We start from the raw sequence: 12,623 nt of genomic DNA on the forward strand, positions 1-12,623 counted from the left end.
TTCCTTAGTTTTAGCATCATTCCTCCCCTTTTTGGGCATTACGGGAAAAAAGGGAAGTCTGGCATTTGTCTCCCGTTATCCTTTCTAATGCGTTGCGAAATGGTTTGGTGTGGTAAGCAGCAACGCAACGGAACGCAACGCAAACGTTACTGATAGCAAGGTTCCCATGATGCTGTGCTGCTTTTTCACCCCATTCCCTTCCGGTGGCCTTCCTTTTTCAGGGCAACCTCGGGGGGAGGGGGTGCATGTGTTTTGCCTTGATATGTGATGGAGGAATACATAGGATGCTATAAATGAAGGGGATCCTAAACGGTCATCAAGTCCCCCCTTCTTCTGAAGGAATACATAGGATGCCAGAGAGATGGGAGGTCCTCAAAGGGTCATCCAGTCCAGCCCCTTCTTCTGTCCTGAAGGAATACATGTGAATAAGAAAACGCATGTGTGTTATCAGCTATTGTGTATACTGTGAATATGCAGAATTATGTTTATTAGTATGTGTCTCTGACATATATGTCTATATATATGTATATCTGTCTTGTCTGCCTGTATTTATAAAGAGGTGTGTGTGTGTGTGTGTGTGTGTGTCTGTATGGGTATGTATATGTGTATGTGTATATATATATATATATATATATATATATATATATATATGCGTGTTCTATATGTATAGGTATAGGTATATGTATATGTGGGGGGGAGTGGGGTCTGTACCTATAGGTAAATCTAATCTATGCAAGGGACCCCCAAGGGCCATCCACTCCACCCCCTTCTTCTGCCCTGAAGGAATACATAGGATGCCAGAGAGATGGTAGGGACATCAAAGGGTCATCCAGTCCAGCCCCTTCTTCTGTTCTGAAGGAATATATGTGAATAAAAAAAGTGTGTGTGTTATCAGCTATTGTGTATACTGTGAATATGCAGAGATATGTGCACACACTCTAGGCGAAAACAGGAAACTGGAAGGGGCTTCTTCCCTCTCCCCCCACCCCCCGGAAGCACAAAGGTCACGATGCCACCAAAACCTCCAAGGAGCATGAGCAAAGATGTTGTTGCAAAATGTTCAAGACAAAAGGAAGGCCCCTGTGTAGAAAACAGTTCTGCTATGCATGGTTTTGCATTGCGCAAATCGCAATGATTTTTGCAATCATAGCGCTAAAGCCACATTTCGGGGGAATGACGGAAAAGCAAGCAATGTGGTAGAACATCGCGTTATAACTTCATTTCGCAATGTTCGTTTCACATTCTTAGTGGAATTGAGGGTCCAAAACTTGCGTCTGATAAACCTCTTACTTTGCACAGAATCTGGGTTGCTTTCGACGAGGCCATTACAGCAAATTTAAGGTGTGATAAGTAATCACGTAATTGCATGAATTTTTGAATTACCTCACTATCTTCTCTTTCAAAATTGAGAGCCTCCTGTCCTGTGTGATATCCTCCTTGGATTGGCCTTTGGCTACTTTAGACCCAGTCAATCCCCAATCAGCACAAGACTGCCAATACTGTGCAGCTGGCCCTGAAAATGGGCTGCCACTGCAGTCCTTAATGGGCTGCTAGCAAAGAGCAGACTTTCCCAGCTTCATTTTCCAGTGGCCCAAGGATGCCTTAGGTGGCCACAGAGCAGCTTTTCACCAATCCACAGGCATGTATAATCTGCATGCTCTGCCCCACTCCTGGAGTAGCTGGAAACTGCTTTATTTGGCCTACCTGTTTTGGGCAAATATTATGCATTTTTATTAGCTGCCTAGAAAAAAATCAAGGTCCATTTTATGTGGGGAAATTTGTTTATTTATTTAATTTATATGCTGCCTTTCTCCCAGAATGGGACACAAAATGGCTCCTAGACAGGAGTTTCCCCACTGCCTGATGTACGAGGAAAAGAAATATCCCCATCATTGCTAGATTCTCTCCACCCCACCTGCCCTCCTAAACCATGCTTAACTTCTCACTCCACCTGTTCTTTGTCTTGCAGCAGCAGGAGCAGACGCAAGATTTCCTTCATTTGCTTGCTTACCTACCTCTCTTTATAGAAGGTCTGGCAGCTACTGTTTTTTTAGAGGACTAGCATGTAGTAACATGAAGTAAAGCAAGGGGGAGAGGGCTGAGTGCAAGGGATGGAAGCATGGCATGGGGGAAGGCAAAACAGACTTGAGAGAAGGGAAGCAAGATAGGAGATGATACGTGTGGGTGTAAGCTGAGAGAGAAGGCATATGGCGGCAGTATGAAATAAAGGGCAAAGAAGGGCTAAAAGGAAAGAGTATGCAAGTGATGGAATGCAAGAAACAAGGGAGGAGATGTGGCAATGATGTGGGGTAGGGAAAGGAGAAAGGCAACGTGACAGATCCAATGGCAGGGAGCAGGGAGCAAACAGTAAGATAGGTCTGTTCCCACCCCTTTCCCTGCTGTATCGGGGCCTCAGCTGCCACAGTGGCAGCCTCTGAGGCCCTGATCCGCCGCAAAAGGCCACTTCCCTGCGGCCTGGAAAGGGGTGTCCTTGGGGCTTCAAGCCCCAAGGATACTCGACGGCGGCGGGGACAAACAGAAAGGGGCTGCGCCCAGTGATGCAAAACTGGAAGGAGTTCCGAAATGGAGCTCCTTCCGGCGCCGCAGAAAGGGTGCCCAAGGCACTCTCGCGCGGCGCCAGTACGTCACTTCCGCGCTGCTCCATTTGGAAGTGGTGCGGTCGTGACGTCCCAATGTGTATAGGGCACCACCATTTTGTACGTGCTTGGCACGTACTAAGGTTAGGGTATCCAGAAGGGACACCCTTTCCTAACCCTAGTACGTGCCGACCATGTACTTTATGCGCGTCTGTAACGTGCCATAAGGTGACAAAATGTGCAAGAGTGAGCAGTGGTGGAACATGGGAGGCAAGAAGGGAAGAGAGAGTGGGATATTCAAGTGGCAGAGTGAAAGAAGCAGGGTCAGAGAGGGAGCATGGAGAAGGTAAGGCAAAGAATAGAAAGAAGTGCTACTATGGAGTAAGGGATGGAGGCATTATGAAAGCAAGAGATGAGAAATGAGGGAAGAGAGGGTGAGAGGTCAGAGGGAGGGCAGAAGGCAGAACATGCCTCCGCTTCATCAGGCGAAGGAGGAGGAGGAAGGAGCCGGGGAAAGAAGGGGGCCATGAAGGGAAGAATCATGAAGGAGGAAGAAGGAGCAGGGCGAAAGGTCAAGTTCAGGGGAGGGAATTGGGTCAGAGGGAGGGCAGAGGGCAGAATATTCCTCCACTTTATGAAGGAGGAGGAGGAGGAGGAGGATGAAGGAGCTGGAGAAAGGGTGCAAAAGGCAATTGGGGTGACTGACGGAGCAAGAGGAAGGAGCCAGAGAAAGGGTAAAGTTCAGGGTAGGTCAGAGGGAGGGCACAGAACAGAACAAGTCTCCCTCTCGCACCAGGCAGCTTTCTCTCTTTTTATTTTTTATTTTTTATTTTTTATATATTTGACAAACTATGTGAATGTTTTGTGTTACAGGGTGATACATATATAGATAGAATTTGTCTGCTTGTGCTACATTTCGCTTTCATTTCCTTGCTCCCGGAATAGAATGTGTGTGTGCGTGTGCTGCAAGGGGCTTTTTTTCTAAATTATTTTTTATATGTGAATGCTACAATGTGAATGTTACAAATTTTTCTCTTTCAATTTGGCAAATTGATACAGAATGCTTTTGCTACTGTCTGTAAGGAATTCTGGGGTGGCTGAGGATGCATTTGCCCCTGAATGGGTGTGGAAGCCTCAGATTCGATTGTGAAAGGATTGGGGCCAATATGAACTTCCCGTGGTTAATTCGGTTTCTGATCCGGGGTAAAAGGTAGTCTGAATGGCCCCTGGGTTGCCATGGCTGAATGCTATGGAATTCTGGAAACTGTAGTTTGTTGTGGCACCAGAGCAGTTCCCAAAATTCCATAGCATTGAGCCATGGCAGTTGAAGTGGTGTCAAACTGGATCATTTCTGCAGTGCAGATATAGCCTCCAATAGAGAGAGATGAGAAATTTGACCTTCCTTTCCTTCCTGTTTGCTTCCTCTGTCAACTGCCTATCTCAAAGCATTATGGACATATTACATCATCATCTGGCTTAGCCAGGGTTACTTGAGTGACCACTTGAGTTGTAAAGAAAAGGAAGTAACCCAGTATGAACTTTCTCCATCATGTTTTTCTGGCCTATGCTATCTGCTCTCTTCCTTTCATGAAGAAGGATATGTTGTAGTAAGTCTGCCTGACTGCGAATTACTCTTTTAGAGTAGTTTAGAAAGAATTGGGCTGTTCGTGCCCCAAGAATGTATTTCTTTAATAAATATTCTTCCAGTTGAAGATTCTAATCTTATTTTCTTTCTCCGTTTTGTTCTTGCAAATCCAGTCTCCTAAATTAGCCACTTTTTGTTGGAGAAAAGGCTCTAGTAGGCCATTTTTTCCCACCCACCAAGCTGATTTAGCTACCAGTGATAAAAAATTATAGGGATACTCTTCTCAGATTACAAATATCTGGTTTTGAAATGGGAAAGGCTTGGCTGTTTTGGTAAATGATCTGTGCTTGGTACCCTTGTTGGTTCTGATGGACTCACAGACACATTAAATACCATTGATCACTGTTTTCTTTTGGCTAACTTAGCCAGTATTCAACTTCAGAGACATGATATTATGCCAGATCTGATCCCAAACTGTTATCTGTGTGGAACACTAACTTGAAAAAGATATGTGGGAATGAATTTGAGGTGAAATTAATCAACACACAGGTCCTGTTGCATAACAGATCAACTAAACCAATTGGAAATATAATTTGTTTTGAAGGCTGGGGTACATTCCTTGGGTCTGGAGTTGTTCATAGATGGTCAGATGAACATATAAGTGAGTTGCTGTGTTTTGTACATATCCTACAACATGAAATATGCTTTTTGATCACTAATACAAATATGTCTACACTCTTATGGATACACAGCATACATAACTGATCTATATATTTCCTTTTGTGGTGTTGTACTTCCAGTCACTTTTAGAAAAAGAAGTTAATCTAATCACAAATTGGATGATGAGCATTTAATCAACTAAAATCTACTACAGTACTTACTTATTTAAAACAGTTGTACACAAAAAAACAAAGGATTAAAATGAATTCTTACCTATTACTTTCCCTAGAAACAGTGACTTCAGTGAGCTGAACTGAAGGCTTGATGGTCCTGGAAGGGTATAGGTAACTGGGGGATAGTGGTCCAGCTGAAGAAAGATTAAAAGACAGAAGCCAGGTTTTTAGAAGATTGCAAACTTGGTGTGGTACTGAACCAGGACTTGTTTGAGAAGATTATGCAACCATACAGAGATTTCTGCCACTCCAATGTTCATGTTACATTCTGCTCAAGTTCAGCATGCAATTATGATCAGGGCATTTATGGGCCAGATGCTTATAAAGGTGACCCAGTCCAAACAGGCAAGACAGATGGATAAATCAACTCCACCCTAGTTTTTAAAAATCCGACCTATTCAAAGTCTTATTGAGGAGGGAGCTAACTTGTTTTCTGCTGCACCAGAGACTAGGACCTGGAGCAGTGGATGCAAGTGACAAGAAAAGAGATTCCATCTCAACATTAGGAGGAACTTCTTGACAGTAAGGGCTGTTTGACAGTGGAACACACTTCCTCAAAGAGTGGTGGAGTCTCCTTCTTTGGAGGTCTTTAAGCAAAGGCTGGATGGCCATCTGTCGGGGATGCTTTGATTTAGATTTCCTGCATGGCAGGGGGTTGGACTGGATGGCCCTTGAGGTCTCTTCCAACTCTATGATTCTATAATTCTATGATTTTCTTCCATCTCTAGAAAACAAAGACCATGTCTCTTAGAAAGGGCATATGGACTTTGGCCAAAATTAGCAACACTCCATTTCACACATACGTGTAATAAACTATTTTGCAGTTCTGTCAGCATCATAAAAAAATATGTGATACCAGTTTTTAAAATAAATAAGCAGAACATATTTGTTTAAACCATCCTGTGTGTTACTCCAGCATAATGCATACATATTGCCAATAATACTGGGAGGAATAGGACCAGCTGGGTCATTTTCAATTAGAATAAGACAAAGGTAAATCAGAGTTTGAAGTATTATATTGATACAAACTAGTAGGGTTATTGCTATTGGTTTACCATGGTATACTGTGGTTGATGGCTCTTTACATGAGCTCTAGTAGATTACAGTGGTGGTGCTAAGACAGTTTAGTGTATGCCACTGTTTTCTCATCCCATGCATAACAGAACTAATAATTAATATTGCATTTATGGTAAATAATTAGTAAATGTATCATGGATTTGTTGTTGTTGTTTTGTGTTTTCAAGTAGTTTCTAGTTTAAGGTGACCTTATGGCAAACCTGTCATAGTTTTTTCTTGACAAGATTTGTTCAGAGGGGGTTTGCTGTTGCCTTCCTCTGAGGTTGAGAGTGTGGGACAAGATCACCCAGTGGCCTTCAATGGCTGAGTGAGAATCTGAACGTTAGTCTCTTGCGTCTCTTGAGCCCTACCCCAGCCACTATACCATACTGGTACCCATGTCATGGATACTCATAGATATGACCAACAGGTAAGAGGGAAATAATACTGGGTGAATCCACTTGCAAATATATACTTCACTTTTTAGCAAATACTTCCTTTTAAAAAAAGCATATTGCACTGTTTCACATTCACAATCAACCTATAACATTGGTTATAGGAAATGTTCTTATTCTTCCTGCAACATATTATTTCTACAGCAACACATGCTAATTCAACTATTTTGGCTCTTGTAAAGTAGGAGCGGTTAGCAACATGAATTATCTTGGGTGATGACTTTGTGGATGTGTCATGTTCTTCATTGCCAACCCCTTCTTTGTCAAATAATTATGATGTCCAAGCTGTATGATCTTTTACTAGCCTGATGTAATCTTTCTTGCATCCTTCCATAGGTCGCTAAAATAAGTACCCAGCTTGTTGGGGGCAATTAGCTTACACATTGTAAACTGCTTAGGGAGTTCTTTGTGGGTTTTTTGGGCTATGTGGCCATGTTCTAGAAGATTTTCTTCCTGACGTTTCACCAGCATCTGTGGCTGGCATCTTCAGAGAAAGATGGTGAAAGGTCTTGAAGCCATGCCCTATGAGAAGAAGCTAGGGAGCTGGGAATGTTTAGCCTAATAAAAAGAAGGTTAAAAGGCAACACAATAGCCCTGTTTAAATATCTCAAGGGATGTCATATCAAAGAGGCAAGAGGCTTCTTTTCCACAGCTCCAGAGAGTAGGACAAGGAACGATGGATTCAAACTACAAGAAAAGAGATTCCACTTAAATCTCAGGAGGAATTTCCTGATGGTCAGAGCTGTTTGATAGTGGAATATGCTGCCTCTGAATGTGGTGAGTCTTCTGCTTTGGAGGTCTTTAAACAGAGGGTGGGTGACCATCTGCTGGGTGTGTGTGTGCTTTGATTGTGAATTCCTGCATGGCAGGGTGTTGGACTTGATGGCCCCTGTGGTCTCTTCCAACTCCATGATTCTGTGATTATGTGACATTATGGTGGAAGAAGCAGAAGGTGCTGCTGCTGTAACTCTGCCTAATAGCTAAATGGATGGCAGAGCACAGGGATGTCACTAGGGGGTGCAGGGGTAGGACACACCAGGTGACACCCTAAGGGGGACTGACACCACTGCTTCCCAAACATCTCCCTTTCCTACCTGTTTGCTTCTTCTGTCAAGCACCTATCTCAACGCAGAAATGAACTGTGGTGTTCACCTGTTTCCCTTTAAAATGTTTGTTATGATATTGTAATTTAAAAGTATAATTTTAATTTTTCTAGTTGTTTATGTCAAAATGAATGCCATTACATTCAGTGATATACAGGAATTATGTGTAATATTGCTACAAAAAATTACTAAGGATTCTGTATGCTGTGATATGGGAGGAGATCAATGAAGGCACCATAAGTGACACCATGAGTTATTGCACGGGGTGATGCCAATCCTAGTGACTCCACTGACAGAGTGCACACATATTGGCTAGAAAACCTGTCCAGGCAAGAGTTTGCTAATGAGACCAGAAAGGCACCAACAGAAGAGGGACAAAATATGTGTTGGACTGCAACATGGCAAAACAGACCACAAAGAAGTGTCAGCAACTGGGACATATTTAAATTGTTGCTTTTTTGTGAAGTGGAAATGTTGCTGATTGAAGTGTGAGATCCTAGGAACTGTTACTGATTACTTGGTGTGTATGCATACATCATGTGAACTGATAATTTAAATCCAGAACACCCTACTATCTGGCCTGACAGCATCATATTCGTTCCCATGTGCATTTCTCTCCTGTTTCTATGCCCATTATACCCAACCATTCTGGAAAGGGGAGCACAAAAAATGATTCAATGGCTTTTTATGGAGTACAGACCATTTCACAATATAATTATGGTTAACTATTTTCTGAAATAGTTAACACAGAAGATTGGTTCTGTGAAAATTTAAGAGGCCTGACAGCTGAAATGGACTGAATCTTTTGTAAAAGTTGTGATGTACTGCCATCTAGTGGCTATCAAAAAGTGAGGGACAGGCAGAGGAAGAAGTCCTATTCATTAGATGTTGAAATAGCCAATCTATTAAATATAATAGCCCCCTAAACAATGCAAATAGTATAAGGATGAATTTTTTGAAAATATTATTATACCAACAAAGTCACAAACAATGAGATAAATAAAAATGCTATGAAAACACTTTAAAAGCTATCTTTGTTAATAGAAATATATTATTTATTGATTATAAACATGATCAATGCAAAGTTAAGCATTTACATTTTAAGTTATTTTAATGGGAAATGTGTAGAGATATGAATACTACCAGTGAAATAAATCAGAACACAAGGCTTAGTTTGGGCAGAACTTTTAATTATTGCATATACTCAACAATAAGTCAACGTCATATATAAGTCGAGGGCAGGTTTTGGGGCCAAAATTATGAATTTTGATATGACCCATGGATAAAGTTAAAACTTAGGGGGATGCAACAAAGGAACTAAAGAATGAAACAAAGGAAAATGCCAAGGAACTTACAAACTTCCAGCAGTCATATCTGTGTGCTCACACTAAGGCTGGATAGATCACAGAATCATAGAATCATAGAGTTGGAAGAGACCGCACGGGCCATTCAGTCCAACCCCCTGCCATGCAGGAAATCCAAATCAAAGCATCCCCAATAGATGGCCATCTAGCCTCTGCTTAAAGACCTCCAAGGAAGGAGACTCCACCACACTCTGAGGGACTGTGTTCCACTGTCAAACAGCCCTTACTGTCAGGAAATTCTTCCTAATGTTGAGGTGGAATCTCTTTTCCTGTAGCTTGCATCCATTGTTCCAGGTCCTGTTCTCTGGAGCAGCAGAAAACAAGCTTGCTCCCTCCTCAATATGACATCCCTTCAAATATTTAAACAGGGCTATCATATCACCTCTTAACCTTCTCTTCTCCAGGCTAAACATCCCCAGCTCCCTGAGTCGTTCCTCATAGGACAAGGTTTCCAGACCTTTCACCATTTTTGTCGCCCTCCTTTGGACATGCTCCAGTTTCTCAATGTCCTTTTTTTAATTGTGGTGCCCAGAACTGGACACAATATTCCAGGTGGGGCCTGAGCAGAGCAGAATACAGTGGCACTATTACTTCTCTTGATCTAGACACTATACTTTTATTGATGCAGCTTAAAATCGCATTGGCCTTTTTAGCTGCTGCATCACACTGTTGACTCATGTTCAACCTGTGGTCTACTTGGACTCCTAGATCCCTTTCACATGTAGTTTCATTCATCCAGGTGTCCCCCATCCTATATCTGTGCATTTCATTTTTCTGCCCTAAGTGCAGTACCTTACATTTCTCTGTGTTGAATTTCATTTTGTTAGCTTTGGCCCAGCTTTCTAGTCTATTCAGATCATTTTGAATGTTGATCCTGTCCTCTGGAGTATTAGCTATTCCTCCTAATTTGGTGTCATCTGCAAATTTGATAAGTATGCTCCCAATTCTGTCATCCAGGTCATTGATAAAGATGTTGAATAAAACTGGGCCCAGGACAGAGCCCTGTGGGACCCCACTGGTCACTTCTCTCCAGGATGAAAAAGAGCCATTGTTGAGCACCCTTTGGGTTTGGTCGGTCAACCAATTACAGATCCATTTAACAGTTCCTTTGTCTAGCCCACATTTTACAAGCTTGTTTGCAAGAATGTCATGGGAAACCTTGTCAAAGGCCTTACTGAAATCAAGAGATACTATATCCACAGCATTCCCTTCATCTACCAAGCTGGTAATTTTGTCAAAGAAAGAGATTAGATTTGTCTGGCATGACTTGTTTCTCTGAAACCCATGTTGACTTTTTGTGATTATGGCATTGCCTTCTAGATGTTCACAGACTCTCTGTTTAATGATCTGCTCCAGAATCTTTCCTAGAACTGATGTCAGACTAACTGGACGATAATTGTTGGGATCCTCGTTTTTCCCCTTTTTGAAGATGGGGACAACGTTTGCCCTCCTCCAGTCAGCTGGGATTTCTCCTGTTCTCCAGGAGTTTTGAAAGATTATTGCCAATGGCTCCGATATTACATTTGCCAGTTCTTTTAGTGCCCTTGGATGTAGTTCATCTGGTCCTGGAGACTTAAATTCATTTAGATTAACAAGGTATTCCTCTACTATCTCTTTACTTATTCTGTGCTGAAATTCCCCTATTCTGTCCTCTGCTCCATTATCCTCAGGTTGAGCACCCTTTGCCTTTTCTGAGAGTGTTAAGCAATTCTGCCTTTTCTCTGTCCCCTGTTAACATTTTGCCATCTTCTCCACGCAGTGGCCCTACTGTTTCCTTCTTCTTTTGCTGCGGACATATCCAAAAAAGCCCTTTTTATTGTTCTTAACCTCTCTAGCAAGCCTGAACTCATGCTGCGCTTTAGCTTTTCTGACTTTACCCCTACACATGCCTGCTATTTCTTTGAATTCCTTTTTTGTGATTTCCCCCTTTTTCCATTTCTTATACATGTTCCATTTCAAACTTAGCTCGGTTGAAAGTTCCTTAGTCATCCATCCTGGTTTCTTGAGACACCTCCGATTTTTCTTTCTCACTGGAACTGTTTGAAATTGTTCCTTCAGTATCTCTCTTTTGAGAAACTCCCATCCGTCCTGAACTCCCTTCCCTTTTAGTATTTCTGACCACGGGATCACTTCAATACTTCTCTAAGTTTACTGAAATCCGCTCTCCTAAAGTCTAGAATGCGTGTTTGACTATTCCTGGCTTCTTCTTTCCATTGTATAACAAACTCCAGGAGAATATGGTCACTTCCACCTAATGATCCCACCACTTGCACCCCATTAACCAAGTCATTCTTGTTGGTTAGGATCAGATCCAAAATAGCTGACCCCCTTGTTGCCTCTTCCACCTTTTGGACAATGAAATTGTCTTCCAAATGAGAAATTTAGACCTTGAGGATTTTGCTGAGTTTGAATTCCAGCAAATATCAGGATAGTTGAAGTCGCCCATCACTACTACATCTCTCCTTTCTGAGTGTGTGGTCATCTGTTCTAGAAAGGCATCATCCAATTCCTCAGTCTGACTTGGAGGTCTGTAGTAGACTCCCAGCATAACATCCTTGTTGTTTCCCTCTCCTTTAATTTTTATCCAGATGCTCTCCAACTGGCTTCCATGATTGATGTCCTGGATCTCTTCACTGGTGTAAATATCTCTGACATATAGTGCTATTGCTCCTCCTTTCCTTTCTGGCCTATTTCTCTTAAAAAGGTTATACCCCTCTATTTCCACATTCCAATCATGAGACTCATCCCACCAGGTTTCAGTGATGTCTATTATATCATATTTGCTTTGTTGTACTAGGAGTTCAAGTTCAGCTTGCTTATTTCCCATGCTCTGTGCATTAGTGTAGATACATCACAGACCACAGGTCCCATTTACTTGCTGCAAACATGCAGCAAAAAACCCCAATGAGTTATTTTTGTTTCAGAATGATCAGGTAGAGATTTTTGCCTCCCATTGTTGGGTCCTTGCACTTTTTTTCTTGTTTCCTCTATGTCTGTTTTACTATTTTCTCCAGCCCTTTCGCCTTCCTTAATATTGTCTCCCTTCCCCATGGAACTTAGTTTAAAACCCTCCTGATCAAGTTCTTGAGACTGTTGGCAAAAACATTTCTTCCAACTGGTGTGACATGCAACCCGTCTGTTGCAAGAAGTCCCTCCTCATGGAACCGCAGCCCATGATCGAAGAATCCAAATCGTTCTCGGCGGCACCATCTGTGAAGCCAGTTGTTCACATCTGCTATTTTCCTCTCCCTTCCTGGACCATGCCCTTCAACTGGCAGAAGAGACGAGATGACAACCTGTGCATCCATTCCTTTCAGCTTCCTACCAAGCGCCTTGTAATCCCTTTTGATGTTCTGAATGCTGTGTCTTGCAGTAGCATTAGTTCCCACGTGAACCAAAAGGAAAGGGGTATTGGTCAGTAGGCTTGACCAGTCTTGTCAGCCTCTCTGTCACATCACGGATCTTTGACCCTGGGAGACAACACACCTCTCGAGACATCTTGTCAGGCCTACAAATCACTGCTTCTGTATCCCTCAGCAAGGAGTCCCCACTACGACCACACGCCTCCTA

General features: G+C 42.4%; 1 protein-coding gene across 2 annotated transcripts in view; it reads right to left on the reverse strand.

The window, feature by feature from the left end:
- LOC149309469 (contactin-associated protein-like 2) overlaps nt 1-12,623 on the reverse strand; it is a 1,389,887-nt gene that overhangs the window by 59,501 nt on the left and 1,317,763 nt on the right. For both annotated transcript variants that reach the window (XM_089532517.1, XM_089532516.1), the window contains one exon: nt 5,116-5,209. In XM_089532517.1, coding sequence (XP_089388643.1) covers nt 5,116-5,209 — 94 coding nt within the window. The remainder of the gene's footprint in view (nt 1-5,115; nt 5,210-12,623) is intronic.

The sequence above is a fragment of the Sceloporus occidentalis genome, unplaced genomic scaffold (genome assembly GCF_023333645.1).
Source record: "Sceloporus occidentalis isolate IW3139 unplaced genomic scaffold, rSceOcc1.0.p SCAF_7, whole genome shotgun sequence".
In the NCBI taxonomy this organism is placed as follows: Eukaryota; Metazoa; Chordata; class Lepidosauria; order Squamata; family Phrynosomatidae; genus Sceloporus; species Sceloporus occidentalis.